At 33.6% G+C, this 15,943-nt stretch overlaps 1 protein-coding gene across 1 annotated transcript; it reads left to right on the top strand.

The window, feature by feature from the left end:
* Nucleotides 1-1,815: 1,815 nt before the first annotated feature.
* efemp2b (EGF containing fibulin extracellular matrix protein 2b) lies at nucleotides 1,816-15,025 on the top strand. Its single transcript, NM_001160358.2, is given in 10 exon segments — nucleotides 1,816-2,016; nucleotides 2,214-2,262; nucleotides 4,182-4,400; nucleotides 5,302-5,424; nucleotides 5,900-6,016; nucleotides 7,219-7,338; nucleotides 8,638-8,757; nucleotides 8,851-8,977; nucleotides 11,108-11,303; nucleotides 13,082-15,025. Coding segments are annotated over 10 exon segments (1,323 nt in total). The 5' UTR covers nucleotides 1,816-1,926; the 3' UTR covers nucleotides 13,244-15,025.
* Nucleotides 15,026-15,943: the final 918 nt, after the last annotated feature.

Here is a 15,943-nt window from a genome sequence, read left to right as displayed (position 1 = left end):
CATAATTTATTACAGCGTAGTTTGCTACATGAAATGAAAGCTCCATAAATGCTAATTTACAACAATAAAAGTGAATAATGCTAGTAGAAACTTAAAAAAGCTGAAATTATGCACCGTGAAGTCTTATGCAAATAAATGTTTTTAAATAGCTACTTGAACATTTTCTGTGGGTATGAATTGATGTATTCATGTTAATTCTTGTGTAAAGATTTGTGTACAGTAGTACAGTCAGCATGAATCTCCAGGTCACTGAATGTGAGGAATGGAAAGTCTTCCATGCAGCGTCTGATTATATGCACCAACTTGTCTTGTTTTCAAAAACTGCCTTTTTAACAAGATCAAAATCACAAACTTACATTTATAGTATCACTGATGCTGATAGTAGTATTTGCTGAAAAGCTGTAGATTTATCTCGGAAAAGAAAAGTTAAGCTTTTATGAGTTTTGGTGTTGGTTCAAGCAAGTTGATACTAGCTTAGCTTGTGGACATTTCTTTTATAAACACGTTTAACAGGTTAATAATAGCTCATGCATTATAGGCATAAAGTAAACCATGCACTTCATTTTAATTTATACTTTAGCTACTTGTTTTTGCATTTACATATTTTAAATCATATAAATGAACATTGATGCATTACAAATGAGCATGGATTATGCATACAGTATACATCAGCATTGTTTTAGCATTACAGAGTGACTTATGTGGTTTTTATGGTAACACTAAAGTACGGCCCATTACTTACATTGACGGTTGATGGATTGACTGACATTAGGTATTATGAGCAGTTCATTTGTTAGTGTTTATTCATTTGGTAAGATACATTAATACACGTAGCTGTTTAGATTTAGTTCACTTTGGGCTATATCCTTTAAATAATGTATAATATTGCATTTATTAATGTTAACTATTTTTAATGTTAAGTAAACAAATTATATCCTATTGTAAATTTTTCTTTTAAAAAATGTACACATTTTATTTAATCAAATATAAATCACCGCGCTCTACCAGATAGGTTTATTGCTATGAAAAATGTTGTAAAATAAAAAGTACCAATGGTCTGCCCTCTATAATTTATTAAATAATCGCAGGAGAAAAGACAACAATTTTAATGCAATTTAAACAAATTATGTAACATGTTCTTTGTCTACACTTACGTTTTTAATTGACTTTTAAAAAATATATTTATAGTTCAATATATAGGTCCCACTTTACTTTAAGAAGTTATTATTATCGTGAATGTATTTACCTACATCAATAAGCAATGAGCAATACATTTATTACAGTATTTATTCATCTATGTTAAATTTAGTTAATGCACTCTAAGTGCATGGACATATTTATTTTCATTAATGTTATCAATCATAACTGGACACAGTAAATGTTGAAATGATGTATAATTAATGCTGTACTAGTAGAGTTAATTTTTTGTTTATGTCAGTAAATGCATCAACTAACATTAACTAATGGAATGTTATTGTAAAGTGAAAAATGTATTAAATCTGTTCTAAGAAAAAAAGAAAAAAACTTCACTGTAAATGTATAAATAAATCGTAAATCAGAGCTAATGATTCAAATGAGGGCACCAACACACATTCAATATCCAAAGCAAACCATATGGAGGTGATCAGCAGAGCTGGCCTTTTCAACAGGCCACCTTCACTGCTTCCAAATGTCTGTGTTCCAAATGTACTCCTGTTAACATTTTTATTTGCAATTACATATGTTATTCTTTTTTTTTTAACAAGGTCTCACCTCTCCTGTTTGCCTGCCCTCTTTTTATATCCCCAAAGGAACTGAACAGACCCTCCTGCACTTCTGTTCCCTCTCTCATTGAACCTTTTGGAGTAAAAGTGTTTTAACAACACCTATACATTTGTTCAGCCCTCCTTCCAGCTGTGTATGTGACAGTGTGAGTGTCCTGTAACTATGAAGGCCACATATGTGTTTGTTTGCGTGGGTCTGGCTCTTCTTCCTGGTACAATCTGCCAGTCTCCTGCTGAAAGTGAAGCTTACACAGTGAGTATGTATGACAATTTCTCCATGTTCCTTCTCCACATGAGCATGTCTGTCTGACTTCCTACTTAAATGTCCTTGTATTTTATGCTGCCGGGCTGAGGGTTGCATTAGAAGTCATGTTCCCGTCAGCAAATGTGTTTGAGTGTGAGTGCTGGTGAGTAAAGATAACACATAATACAGTGTGTTTTCTCTTCCAGGACTGTACAGATGGCTATGAGTGGGACGAGCAGACTCAACTCTGTCGAGGTGGGTGGAAGGTCATGTGCTGGAGAAAGAGAGAGGGAGATAGCGATAAAAATTCGATGATTTTCGCTTCTGAATATTTTGTTGGTTACATGTTATATGCGCGGTCTCCATCCTGAGTCCTTAAAGGTTAAAACATTCAAGCAGATGTGATGTAGTCAAAAATCTTGCTTGTAAATGTCCAGCTAAAGCTTCATGTTTATGCAAATGTCTTTATTTTCAATGTTAAAATGATTTTTGGGATATATTACCCAAATAAATTGCAAAAAATAAAAATAAAAACACTACACTTTAAAAAAAAATAGGCTCATTTTACAACTGCTTTAGAGTTAATCATTTAAGTTTTACAATTTTTATAATACATTTAGCTGATCTCCAGGTCTGAGGAGCACTTTTAGCTTTGAATCGGATTGAATTGTTGTGGAGTGACAGAGTGACGAAAGCAACGTGTGCATGTGCTGTCCTTAAATATAGCAGGAATCTGACAGCGGGAAACAGTGTGAATAAATAGCGGAAGCGGAAATAAAATCTGGTGGGAGTGGGGATGAAAAACCAGTCCCACGCAGACCGATATACTAAAAAGCAATATCAACTCAGAAATAGCCTTTATTAGTATGGTTCCCCTCTCCTTTTGTTCTATAAACATATTACTTGCAGGTTTACTGTGAAGTGATGTCAAAGAGTTTTTCTCTGGTCAGAGTTCTTTGATCTTCGGTCGGTGTTCTGCATAATTTAGCTTTCCTTCAACACACCTGCCTGGAAGTTTGTAGTATACCTAGAAAGAGCTTAATTAGCTGGTTCAGGTGTGTCTAATTGGGGTTGGAACTAAACTCTGCAGGACACCGGCTTTCCAGGACCTAGTTTGGGCATCCCTGTTGTAGACGTTATTTCTAAATAGCAAGAAGAAAAAACTCCCATTGAATCAAAAATGAAGTGTTTCAATAATTTTCCTATTCTATATTTTCTTATATTAATTATATATTTTTAATAATTTATTTTAGATTTTTGTTTTTACCAACAACCAATACAACATGTATGATCAGTCTCCCTATATTTTTGAAGTACTAAAATCTTTGTATTTTACAGCATATTTAGGAATAAACCATTTTCTTTCTATAAATACAAACCAAATAGTTTCATATTTTCATTTAATCATGATTAAAATCTTTCTTTTAACATCACAATTCTTACTATTTTATTTAGTAAACCTAATTTGCGCAATAAACTTAATTTGCTTTATTTATTTATTTATTTTTTCCCTTTTACTGATTCTCTTAAATTGATAGTTCACCCATATATCCACTAAAATAACCTGTATGACATTATTTATTTGTTTGTTTGTTTGTTTGTTTGTTTGTTTTTATATAAAAGAAAGCACTTTTGTTAATTTGCAGATTTTCTGTTGGTTAACGTCTTAGATGGCATCAATTAAACAATTCTGAAACATTTCTTAAAAAACTTCAGTTATTTTGCTCAGAAGAAATTAATTTATATATTTATTATCTTACATATGTTTTATTGTTCATTGGATAAAAATATTCATAAGTAAACAGCTAAAACCAGTCCAAGGTACTCTACAAATATTAAAAAGCCTTTATTGACATGGCAATAAAGGGTTTTTAATATTTTTCCACATTTCTCGAGTGCCTTGGACTTACTTGTGCTGTTTATTCTGATGAATCCCTTACCCAGAGAGCACCAACACATTGTTTAAGCTACCCCTGAGCCTTTTGTTTGATTTAACATACAAAAGTGTTTGAAAAAACTTACGAGTTAATGAACAAAATATCATCAAAACAGAAATTATTTGCTATGGTTTCAGTTTCAGTTAAGAAAAGAAATTGAAATAATTTAATCCATTTTGTTCAAATAAAAGACAATAAAAAGAACATGCCTTACTTTGTGTTTTCTATTGTACGCAGACATAAATGAGTGTGAGACCATTCTGGAGGCCTGTCGAGGAGAAATGAAGTGCTTCAATCATTATGGTGGTTATCTGTGTCTTCCTCGCTCCTCCTACGTGATCACTGCACCTGAGACTGCCAGCCAATCAGAGCCCAATGTGCCTGTGCCAGTGCCAGAAAACGAGGCCTTCAACCCATGTCCACTTGGCTACAGGGCCCAAGGAGAGTCCTGCGTGGGTGAGTGAGTTAAAGAGAGAGTTCTCCCAAAAATGATAAATCTGCCATCATGTAGTCGCCCTTAAGCATGTTCAAACTGTTGTGTGTGTATTTTCTTTGCGTTAAGCACAAAAGAAGATATTTCAAAGAATGTTGAATAAAACAATTCTCACTCTGTACGTAAATGGCTGCTAGTTTCCAGCATTTTCAGAATACCTTTTCAGGAACTGCTTGAGGATGAGTAAATGACAGAATTTTCATTTTGAGGTAAATCCTTCCTTTAAGGCCAGATTTGGGAACTAATATTTAGAATAGAATAGAATAGAATAGAATAGAATAGAATGCCATTTAATGTCACTGTACACGTATACAATGTACATTATATATTCATGTGTGATGTGATAAGGTGCACTGAGTGCACACTACTCAGTGCAAACTTGTAAATGTAAGTTTTTAATAGATCACACTAAAGAACAAGCTACAGTGGAAATGGCTGTAGACGATAAAAAGTAGTGCAAAATAGAGGATAAGAGGGGGTAGGTCAAGGTGGAGTAAACAGTTCTGAGGTAGAACGTGAGAAATATACAAGAAGTACTATGTAGATGTAAGATAATAAATAGTAGTGCAAAAATAGGGGATTTGGTGGGGAACTTGGGGAGGTAGGCTGCGGCTGAACGAGAGATATATACAAGATGTATATAATAAAATGTATAATTAGATTTAAGTGGTTTTTAACACCTTATTAATATTGTGGAAAACATTCATGTGGATTTAGATGAGGGAAAAGTACAAATGACCATCTTATATGATTGGACACTTTTCTATGTTATGGCTTTTTATAAAGGAGCATGCAGTAGCGGTGGGTGTACTAGTGTCCTGACGCATTTAAAAATATTGTGTGTGTGCATTTTGTGTTGAACAGATATTGATGAGTGTGAGCTGAACATGCATGACTGCCAGCCCAGCCAGGAATGTATCAACACAGTGGGCACCTTCACCTGTCAGTGTCCTGACGGCTACAGCAAGATTGGCATAGAGTGTGTGGGTGAGAGAAATGACCTTCAGTCTTTCTGTTTTGAGAATGTGAATGTGTTTACATTTTGTAGCACTTAGACAGTTTGCAGTCATTTTAAAAGGTTTAGGCTTGAATGTGCAAATGATCTATAATTAAAATATGCTCCAATATTTGGTACTATTGTTTTTATAATTAATATAGATTTTTGGCACAAAAATCTGAACAATGAACGAAGTAAGGTTAGGCATAATAGAGTTAAGAGGGAATCTCTTCTTTCACTCTGTAATTTAGAATATTGTGGACAGCCAGGTAAAGAACTTAAGTATTATCTATGATCATATTGTTCTTGAGTATACACATATAATATAAACTTGAATATTAAACCCAAAATCTCAACGTTTCGAGGTGCATGAACATAATCTGTGTTTTTTGCCTGCAGTGCGTCTCTTTAAATGATCTCCAGTTGTTCTACAGTGTAAATTAAGTGTGTCCTCTTGTCTGCTAGATATCGACGAGTGCAGGTACAGGTACTGTCAGCATCGCTGTGTGAACGTGCCAGGATCTTTCTCTTGTGAGTGTGAACCAGGCTTTCAGCTGGCTGGAAACAACCGATCCTGTGTTGGTGAGTTCTCGAATCTGAGATCCATATTCCAACTAAATTCACTTGACAAACAACATGTTTAATGGTTTAATAACGTTTAATAATATGTTTTTTATTTTTTTTATTTTGTTGGGGTCATGACAGAACTTTTCTCTTTTTTTACCATGATGTAACTTTAAAACATGATAGAGTTTACATCTGGAGATTATTTTAATTCAATTAAATTCATCTTTATTTCTTTAGCGCTTTTACAATGTACATTGTATCAAAGCAGCTTAACATAGAAGTTGTAATATATTGAAACTGTGTCAGTCCAGATTTCAGAGTTGAAGTTCAGTTTAGGTCATTTAAGTGTGGTTAAATTTCATTGCTGGAGTACAAACACTGAAGAGCAAATTCATCGAGAACCTAAGTGTGATGTAATACTGCAGTGTGTCTGTGTATGTGATATCTTTAACTATGATATCTGTACACAATCTCATACCAAATGTGAAAAGCACAAAGGACTGCACAATACCAGATCACGAAGCTAAGTGGTTAAAGATAATATGTTTGTTAATAATGATGGGATAAATATTATGCATTTTTACTGATACTTCTTGTCTGGTCTGCAACCTTTTAATGGTTATTTTAAGGTTTTTCTTTGTAACCATAAAACATAATTTTCTATTTATTTAAAAAAAATTACCTATACAGAAAGTTCACTGACTGGTGCTCGGAGTTACAGTTAATTAGTTATCTGATTACGATTGATCCAATTGATCAAGTTTCACCAAAATATATTACTTGTGATAAAATGTATACATTTTTGAATGAGTTACAATATTTTTCATACACTTTTTTTGGATTACATGGTCATTAACATTATCAGAATTGTTTAATTCTTACAAATTCTTCATTTTTCTTTTCTTTTTAATATTCCTTCTAAAAAATCTACCGTGTCATCCCATTTAAAACTGAATATTAAAAATATATTTTGGCCATATGCTATGTAAATTCTATGCCTCTGCAATCAGAGACAAGGAAAAAAAGCAAGTTATCAGTTTGCCTGTATAGAGTTTACATTATCAATGTGGAGTGTACTGAATTTAGCCTTTTAATAGCACAGTTTTGCTAAATAAGCATTGAAACCTAGTCAAAATTAATAGTATTTAAATGAGGAAACTTTTTTTCTGTCCTCCAGATGAGCAAAACCATCTAATATCTCTATTGTTTGTCATCAGATGTAAATGAGTGTGAAATGGGAGCACCTTGTCAGCAAAGGTGTTACAACAGTTACGGGACGTTCCTGTGCCGCTGTGATCAAGGCTATGACCTGGGACCTGATGGCTACTCATGCAATGGTTAGTGTACAAGACTTTAACCAAATTGTTACTAATGCCTCATTTCCACTGACTGTTACAGTACGGTACGGTTCGGGTCGGTACGGGTCACCTTTATCAGGCTTGCATTTCCATCACAAAGGGTAACGTTACCCTTTTGGTGGGCGTGGTGTATGACAAAGTTTTAGTCTACGTCATGCTCGCTCAAATAAATGTCTATGGAAAAGCTGTACGAGTCGTTCACATATCATAATGAGCAGCACTTCTCACAAAACAGATGCTTTATACACATAAATACTGGTTTACTTATATACTTATGAATATAATTTGATTATAACTGCAGATCAATGACTATGAAAATAGGCTACTGTAAAAAAATATGTACTGTACTGTATAAAATTAATACATAAATGCAAAATATATGAACACATACAGCCCCTTACAGTCTCCAATATATTATTAATTACAGAAAAATTACTCACAGCAAACGTTTAGTAATTATTTGAGTTCAAAAACACACGCAATATAGCCCACAGTCAGTGCAAACCTCTCATCATGTCTGTAATTTTCACCAGCACATGTAAGCTCTGTTAGACAGTAATTTTGTCATACCCGGTTCATAATAATCCAAAAGACGCAGATAAACATGGCAGTATGTTCATAATTCAGGTTGCTAAAACAAGTTTGCTCCTGTGTTTTGATGGCTTCTCTTGTTTTTCCGCGTTTCACTCCCGCTTCACTCTCGTGCTTGTCCTTTTTTTTTCTGAATGGATCAGATGACAGAGACACTTCAATAAACACACACACACGTTATAATCATCAGCTCAAGAAGTTCGTTATATCAAATATAGAAGCCATCGCGAATACGAATCACGAATACCACTCGCACTTTTAGAAGGGCTCGTAAAACAACAACAGGACACGGCAGATTTTTCTTCTTGGCTTTGTGTCTGTTCCTGTTCATCGAGACGATGTCAAGGTTTGTTTGAGCTTGGGTCATCCATGGCTCGTTATTATGCATATATTTCCATGTAATGTCTCGGCTTTGAATTTAAAAAAACATGGCGGTTCCTTTGTTTACATTCTGTGTAGCTCCACGAGCTCGTGACAGATCTCTGTAACCATTCAGTGTTCAGCTTTCTCTTTCTCCCGTTTGGTACCCTTTCGAAAGGGTGCCGAAAAAGAGGTATGGTACGGTTAGGTTCGGTACGCTTTTTGACAGTGAAAACGTTCATAATAGCGTACCAAACGGAACCGTACCGTACCACTCAGTGATGATAGACCGATGTTTCACTGAGTTTTCTGTGTCTGTCCTGGCAGACATCAACGAGTGCAGCTACTCCAGTATCTTGTGCCAGTATCAGTGTGTGAATGAGCCTGGAAAATTCTCCTGTGTTTGTCCAGAAGGCTACGAGCTACTTGGATCTCGACTCTGCCAGGGTGAAAGTCATTTCTGCACCCCTAACAACATTTATATCTCTAAATCAATCTTGCATTTCAATTTGCTATGTTTTTATTATTTGCTGTGTGTAGATGTGAATGAGTGTGAGACTGGCAGTCATCAGTGTGGAGAAGGACAGGTCTGTGTGAACATCCATGGAGGACATCAGTGTGTGAGCGCCAACCGCTGCCAGGAGCCCTACATCCAGGTCTCAGAGAAGTGAGATGCTTTTATAACTTCCTGGTTATGAATAGGTTTACATTCATCCAAGCAAGGTCAACAACATCTAATTTTTTTATTATGTACAGTATACTGCAGCATCAGCTCTATAAGATTGCAGTCTCTCCCTAAGTAACTTCTTTTTTCAGAGTCTCATTTTGCTCTGATGGGTCAGATAAGGTCCAGTGTATTATAATAAATATACTGCTTACAGTAGGGGTCTCAAACTACCGGCCTGCGGGTATTTGTAGCCCACCCCCTCCTCTCTCTGGCCTGCAACTGACGTCAAAAATATAGCAACATTCGGCCCACCAAAACATATTTTTGAACCACTATTGTTGTTGTGCAGTTGCATCTAGCCACTAGGTCAATATTGAAAGTACTTCATTCAGATTAGTTTTACTTTCATTTTCTCGGTGTACGGTCACGAATAACACGCATGCGTTTTAAATCTGTGGCTAATTTAAACCTTAAAAATATATGCCCGTAAGTGCTCTATTTTTACTAAAGTTCTATTTTTGTAAATATTCAAGGTGTGTTTGATTATTATTAGTTGTATACCTCTTGCATTTTGTTGTACAAACACTTCATGGTTTACACATTGTGCTGGTGTTGTAACGAATATGATCTATTCCCTAATATTCGATTCAAATGGTGTGATTGAATAGATTTCCCTCATATGCTTAAGATTTGCAAAAAAATTATGTACATTGGTAAAATTGTACTGCTAGTTGTAGTGAACTTGTTAAAGTAAATGTGAATATGTAGATACTTTTACCTTCTTGTTGTAGTTTTACAAAAAAAAAAGAAAGATATTCAGAAAACAAATGGCCAGTAAAATCACTTAAGTTACCCAAACAGCTTTCTGCTGTTCTTAAGCTATTGGGACAATACAATAGGTTGGTGCAGAATAATAATTATTATGCTCATTATTTGTAGTATTTTCAGAGCAGTTTAAACTACCACTTCAATATGTACAACAAGAAACTAAAAGCTTGAGTTTTGACCGTTTAGCCATACACATAACAACCACAGCTATATTTTAGCAGCTGATGTGTGTCACAATAAACGTGCTAATTTGCATTATCACTGATGACAGGTAATGCTTGAAATATAAACGTCATGTCTGTTGTCCTAAGATGCATCTATTGTGTCAGGTTTCCACTTTTCGCTTGTACTTAAACGTTAAAACGGCCCTCCTATGAACTTTCAGTCACTGAAAAGTCCCCCCGCCAATTTGAGTTTAAGACCCCTGGCTTACAGTGTATGCGGTGAAAACTAAAGACTCATTATCATATATACAAACGGTAACTATGCTGTCAGTTTCACTGCAAAAAAAATTCTTATCAATCATTATCTTGATTTCTTTAAAGTTTAAACAAAGATTTTCCTTCTGAGCGATAGCTGAAGAAACCAGACAATTAACATTTATTTATATATTTATAAAACTTTTAATAAAATATTTTGTTCCCTGACTTTAAGGACATAATGTAGATGTAAATTTATGTTCAGTAACACGAAAGTGCCCCAACACTACAATTCATACTACACATACTACATTCGTTTTGACTTTGTTTTGGAAGTTCAAAACACCTCATCAAAGCAAACTCTTTGGTGAAGTGCATTTTTTTTGGTTCCTAAACACCTTTGAGCTTCCTTTGAGCTCAGACAGGAGAACAACATCCAACACAACCACACCCAGTTATATACATGAATAAACAGGATAATAGAGAAGAAGACCTGGTACAGATATATCCACACTTGGACGATTGCTTGCAGAGATTTTAAAGACTATGAGAGGGTCCACACACTGGACGAGAAGCACCACTGCGTGGCGTCGCACATCTTTACAATTTCTAAGCACTGTCCCATTTGGTGTCTGTCCACTGTAAATTGAAAATGGAAGTTTGGCAGATGTTTAAATGTTTCTCTCTTTGTACTGATATGGGTTTGTGTGAGCAGCATGACACATTTACAACGCCACATACTACAACAGTATACTGTCACTCTGCCTATTCAAACTTCTTTTTGCCCTCAAACAAAAATTATGAAATAATCTTGTTTAACGTATGCCAGGTATTAACAATTTTCTGTTTTACCACTTGGTTGTGTGTTTGTTTTTGTGTGCAGTCGTTGTATTTGTCCGGTAGTGAAGCCGGAGTGCCGTGATCTGCCCTTCTCTATTGTGCATCGATACATGAGCATCACGTCTGAACGCTCCGTTCCCTCCGACATCTTCCAGATTCAGGCCACCAGTGTCTATCCTGGAGCCTACAACTCCTTCCGCATCCGATCTGGAGACCAAAATGAGGAATTCTACATACGGGTCAGTCAGAGAGACATCAACAGGCACCAACTTATGTTATGTAACCTGTGATATTGATATTATTTTTTTTTATTTCTACAAAACTGTTCAAAAGTTTAAAAAGAATTATGTTTGAAAAATCTCAGTTGCTCACCATGTATAGAGCCAGATCAGTCTCAAAAATAATACATTTACGAAATTAAATGTATACATCTATAGCAAGATTCACATTTGCAAATCCAATTTGAAAGTTCTAAACATGATTCATAAATAAACAAATCAAATACATAAGTTCAAAACACAATTTGTAAATACACAAATCCATTTCGTAAGTTTAAAACATTCATGAAAGCACAAATCCAATTCATAGGTTCTAAACACGATTCTTAAATACACAAATATAATTTATAAGTTTAAAACACGATTCATAAACACAAATCCATTTGTAGGTTCTAAACACAATTAATAAATACACAAATCCAATTTGTAGGTAATAAAAAACAATTTATAAATACACAAATCTAATTTATAAGTTTGAAACCCAATTCACAAATACACTAATCCAATTCATAGGTTCTAAACACAATACTTAAATACACAAATATAATTCATAGGTTTTAAACATGATTCATAAACACATAAATCCAATTTGTCAGTTTAAAACAAGATTCATAAATACACAAATCCAATTTGTAGGTAATAAAAGACAATTCACAAATACATAAATCCAATTCATAGGTTCTAAACCTGATTCTTAAATACACAGATATAATTTGTAGTTTCAAAATCCAGTTCATAAATACACAAATCCAATTTGTAGGTTCTAAACACGGTTCATAAATACAACAAATTCAATTTGTAAGTTTAAAACGCAATTCAAAAATACACAAATCCAATTCATAAATTCTAATTCTATAAACTTAATTTTGTAAATGTATTATTTTTGAGACTGATCTATGGTACCATTTATTTAATGAAAAACACATGCATAATACTTGAATTCAATACTGAATTTGGAATCTTGCCATTTTCTTTGTAAAACTTAAAAAGTGTTAAAAGTTCCTAATATTTAATATTTCACATTAGATTAAGCATTAAAGCTACTAACTTCAAAACTAAATAAAAAAAATATTTTAGCTTTAATAGTATAAAATATATACAAATAATAATGACTAAAGAATAAAAAAGTTAAGTATTTATTAACGAGAAATAATATATACAAAATTCAAAATAAGACTGAAGTACTACAGGGTGGGCCATTTATATGGATACACCTTAATAAACTCATTGGGAATTTCACAAGAAAAACAATTATGTGCTTGGTTTTAAAAGTAACTTCATTCTTTCATGAATTATTTATAAGCCCCCTTACATATACTAATGTGCCCCAACAGGACGTTAATATCACCAACCATTCCCATTTTATAAAGGTGAATCCATATCAATGGCCCACCCTGTACATAAATTACAGTAAAATATTTTTGATGCAAGTTGAGACGGACTGAAAGTCTCTCATTTTGTGTGCATGCTAATAAAATGATGCATAGAAAGCTGATAAGAAGAACATTCATTTGTAATTGAAAGCTTTTGTAAAAATGTATATAACTCATATATTTTTCTTTTCTTTTTGAAAAGCTATTTCCTTTAAAATGTTTTACTTTTTAATATTAAATGACTATTTTCATCTTTACACTTATTTGTGACTTAAACTATTGTAAAATCTTTAACATTTCCCTTCTTCACTTGTCTTTGCTTTAAGCTTATACTTTTATTGATGTTTTATCATGTTGTGTTTTCAGCAAATCAACAACATCAGTGCTATGCTGGTTTTGGCGCGGACCGTGACGGGGCCGAAGGAGTACGTCCTGGACCTGGAGATGCAGTCGGTAAATCCACTGATGAACTACCAGACCAGCTCAGTCCTGCGCCTCGCCGTTTACATCGGCCCTCATGTCTTCTGAACACACTGAGAAACAGACGGAGCAACACAAGGTTTTCTCTAGTCAGTCTATTTCTGCTTTCATGAGTTGAAAATTAGCAACACTTTCCTCTAATTCACAAGCTAATAATGTGACTTCGGTCTGTGACTGTGCTTTATTCTGGGAAGTGTGAACGCATCTGAACATTCATTTATTCCTCTCACTTTGTCATCGTAGACTCATTTTTACACATCCAGTACATGAGAAACACAAACACAAAACAATTTGTTTGAATCGAGGCATTGTTTCTTATTAATAGCTCAATACATTTATAGTTATCTAATCTGCATGAGATATACATACAGTCCAGCCTTAAAATGTGTCTGCTGTGTACTTTCCAAAAACACTAACAAACTAAAAACAAATCCAGAACTGAAATGAGGTGAATATGAGAGGATTAAATGAATTATGTAAATAATCTGAGACACAATTCTTAGGTAACTTGTTGCATTTTCTTTAGTATTTTTCAATGTCAGATTTTTGTATTGATTTGTCTTTTGAAATATTTTTAATGTTTTAGTATATTGATTTTTTTATTTACATATGTTAAAGTAAAAATGTTTGATTAAATACAAGTAAACTTAAAAAAGCTCTTTATATCTTTCTGTTCATGATTTTCTTCCTTTTTTGTCTTTCCTTTGGTCATCTGTAAGTCAGTCAGCCCCAGCTGAATCAAAATATTCCTTTCTGTGTGCATGCAGATATTTTTGTGCAAATGGACAGGTTAGTATATGAAATGTATTTCTCAGGTGTCTCCACATGGTGACAGTGTAGCACTAATACACACACACACACATGCTATAATTTTACCTTTGTACAATGAGCTAAAATAACAGTTATTAAAGTCACGGCTAAAAGCCAAAGTTCACAAGCGTGTAGCTCTAAATAACATCACATTTACAGGCTCTTTCAGGGCTACTTTAATCAACCTTTTTATTGTGAAAATCCTTGATTTTATTGTAAGAAATTTGTTGTTGGGTGGATTTAGATTTATTGTAAATTTATTGTTTCATGTCAAACATTTCAATAAGTTGATGCACTGCAGGTTAAAAACAATAAATCTTTTACTATTATAAAATTAATACTTTTACTATTTTTCCCCATGCAACTAACTGATTACACTAAGAATTGCAAAGTGTTTTTGCACTGCAAGTTTTCTCAAATGTTATGTTTAAATATGCAAATTAGATATATTTAATTAGGTATTCAAATATCTAATTTGCATACATTTCTAACACGAAAATATATTTTTGTATATATATTTTTTGAAGATTAAATACAGATATGAATAGAACTGTGAAGTTTTTTGTATGGAAAAAAATATTATGAAACATTATGTACTATACTTGAAATCTACCGACACAAACTCACATTGCTCAGTATAAGTACACGCCTCACAAATCTAAATTTTAAATTCATATTTTTAATAGGAAGCTATACAATATTATATTTGTGCATATACGTTAGATTAATCAGTACTGAACCTAAATCTGGAGCTCATCTAACAAAATAACTTACGATAACGTTCCAAAAACTAGTACAGCGAAATTTATGTTGTAGAAAAATATTAAAAACAAATTTTAAAAAAAGAGGAAAAATCAAAAGAAGCAAGAAAATGAAAAATTTAGTTGAAATTTTGTAGGTTGTTTTTTTTTTTTTTTTTTTTTTGCAATATTTAGCTTGAATTTAATTGTATTATCTTTCAATTTCTAAATATGTTTGGTGACTAAAATATTATTTTAATAAATACATCTGTTTAATAAATCTGTTTTGTTTCAATGCACCAAAACACATTGCATATGTTCACTGCAAAATGGATACAAATATTCGCTTTCAAAATGGGTGGTGCTCAATTATGCTGAGCACTGTATATAGTGTAAAAAGCCTGTATATAGTTTCAAAAGAAACATTTAAAAGTGCATTTTGTCTCTTTTATTTACATTAGTGAAAAAACTTTGACAAGCCAAAAATCTAAATTGAGATGGAAAAAAAGTATCCAAAACCGCTTCTTATACTCTTAAATAATGATCTGTTTGAGGGAGCAGCCATTTGTAGTAGTGTCCGAAACTATATTGGATGTCCTGAGGTGCACTCAGTCAACCCCATAATGCACCGCAAAAACAAGTGTACAACCCAACGGCTACAGAATGCTCCTAATGCTCACCGAATGAATTTCTGCATCTGACCACAAGAACTCCTATTAGTGTAAGATTCTAAATAAACCATTCTTTTATTTTTTCATTACCAGTGTTGGGGGAAGTTACTTTAGAAAGTAATGCATTACAATATTGAGTTACTCCCTAAAAAAGTAACTAGCTGCGTATTTGGTTACTTTTTATGGAAAGTGATGAGTTACTTTACTTTTGAGTTACCTTTGCATTGCTTTTTATTAATGGTCTCAGGCTTGATCTCCTTCAGGACTGGAACTTCACCATTTGTTTGTTATCTAGGATAATGTTATCCTCTGAGAACTTCCTGGTCCCCGAGCGATACATGTCGTATATACAGATTAATGAAAGTTTAAAGCAATGCGTTTGCTACTTTTGTACTTTTTGTCTTATCAAAAAAGTAAAATCATTATATATTCAGGAAATGCCCTTTTCCTTTTCTGCCATGTGTTCAAAATAAAGAGAATCTTCCTTTGCAGAAGTGCAAGGCCCTGCCACCTTCCTTTCTGTCTGT

This window comes from Danio rerio, chromosome 21, assembly GCF_049306965.1.
Source record: "Danio rerio strain Tuebingen ecotype United States chromosome 21, GRCz12tu, whole genome shotgun sequence".
In the NCBI taxonomy this organism is placed as follows: domain Eukaryota; kingdom Metazoa; phylum Chordata; class Actinopteri; order Cypriniformes; family Danionidae; genus Danio; species Danio rerio.
This window is presented reverse-complemented; position numbering and strand designations above follow the sequence as displayed.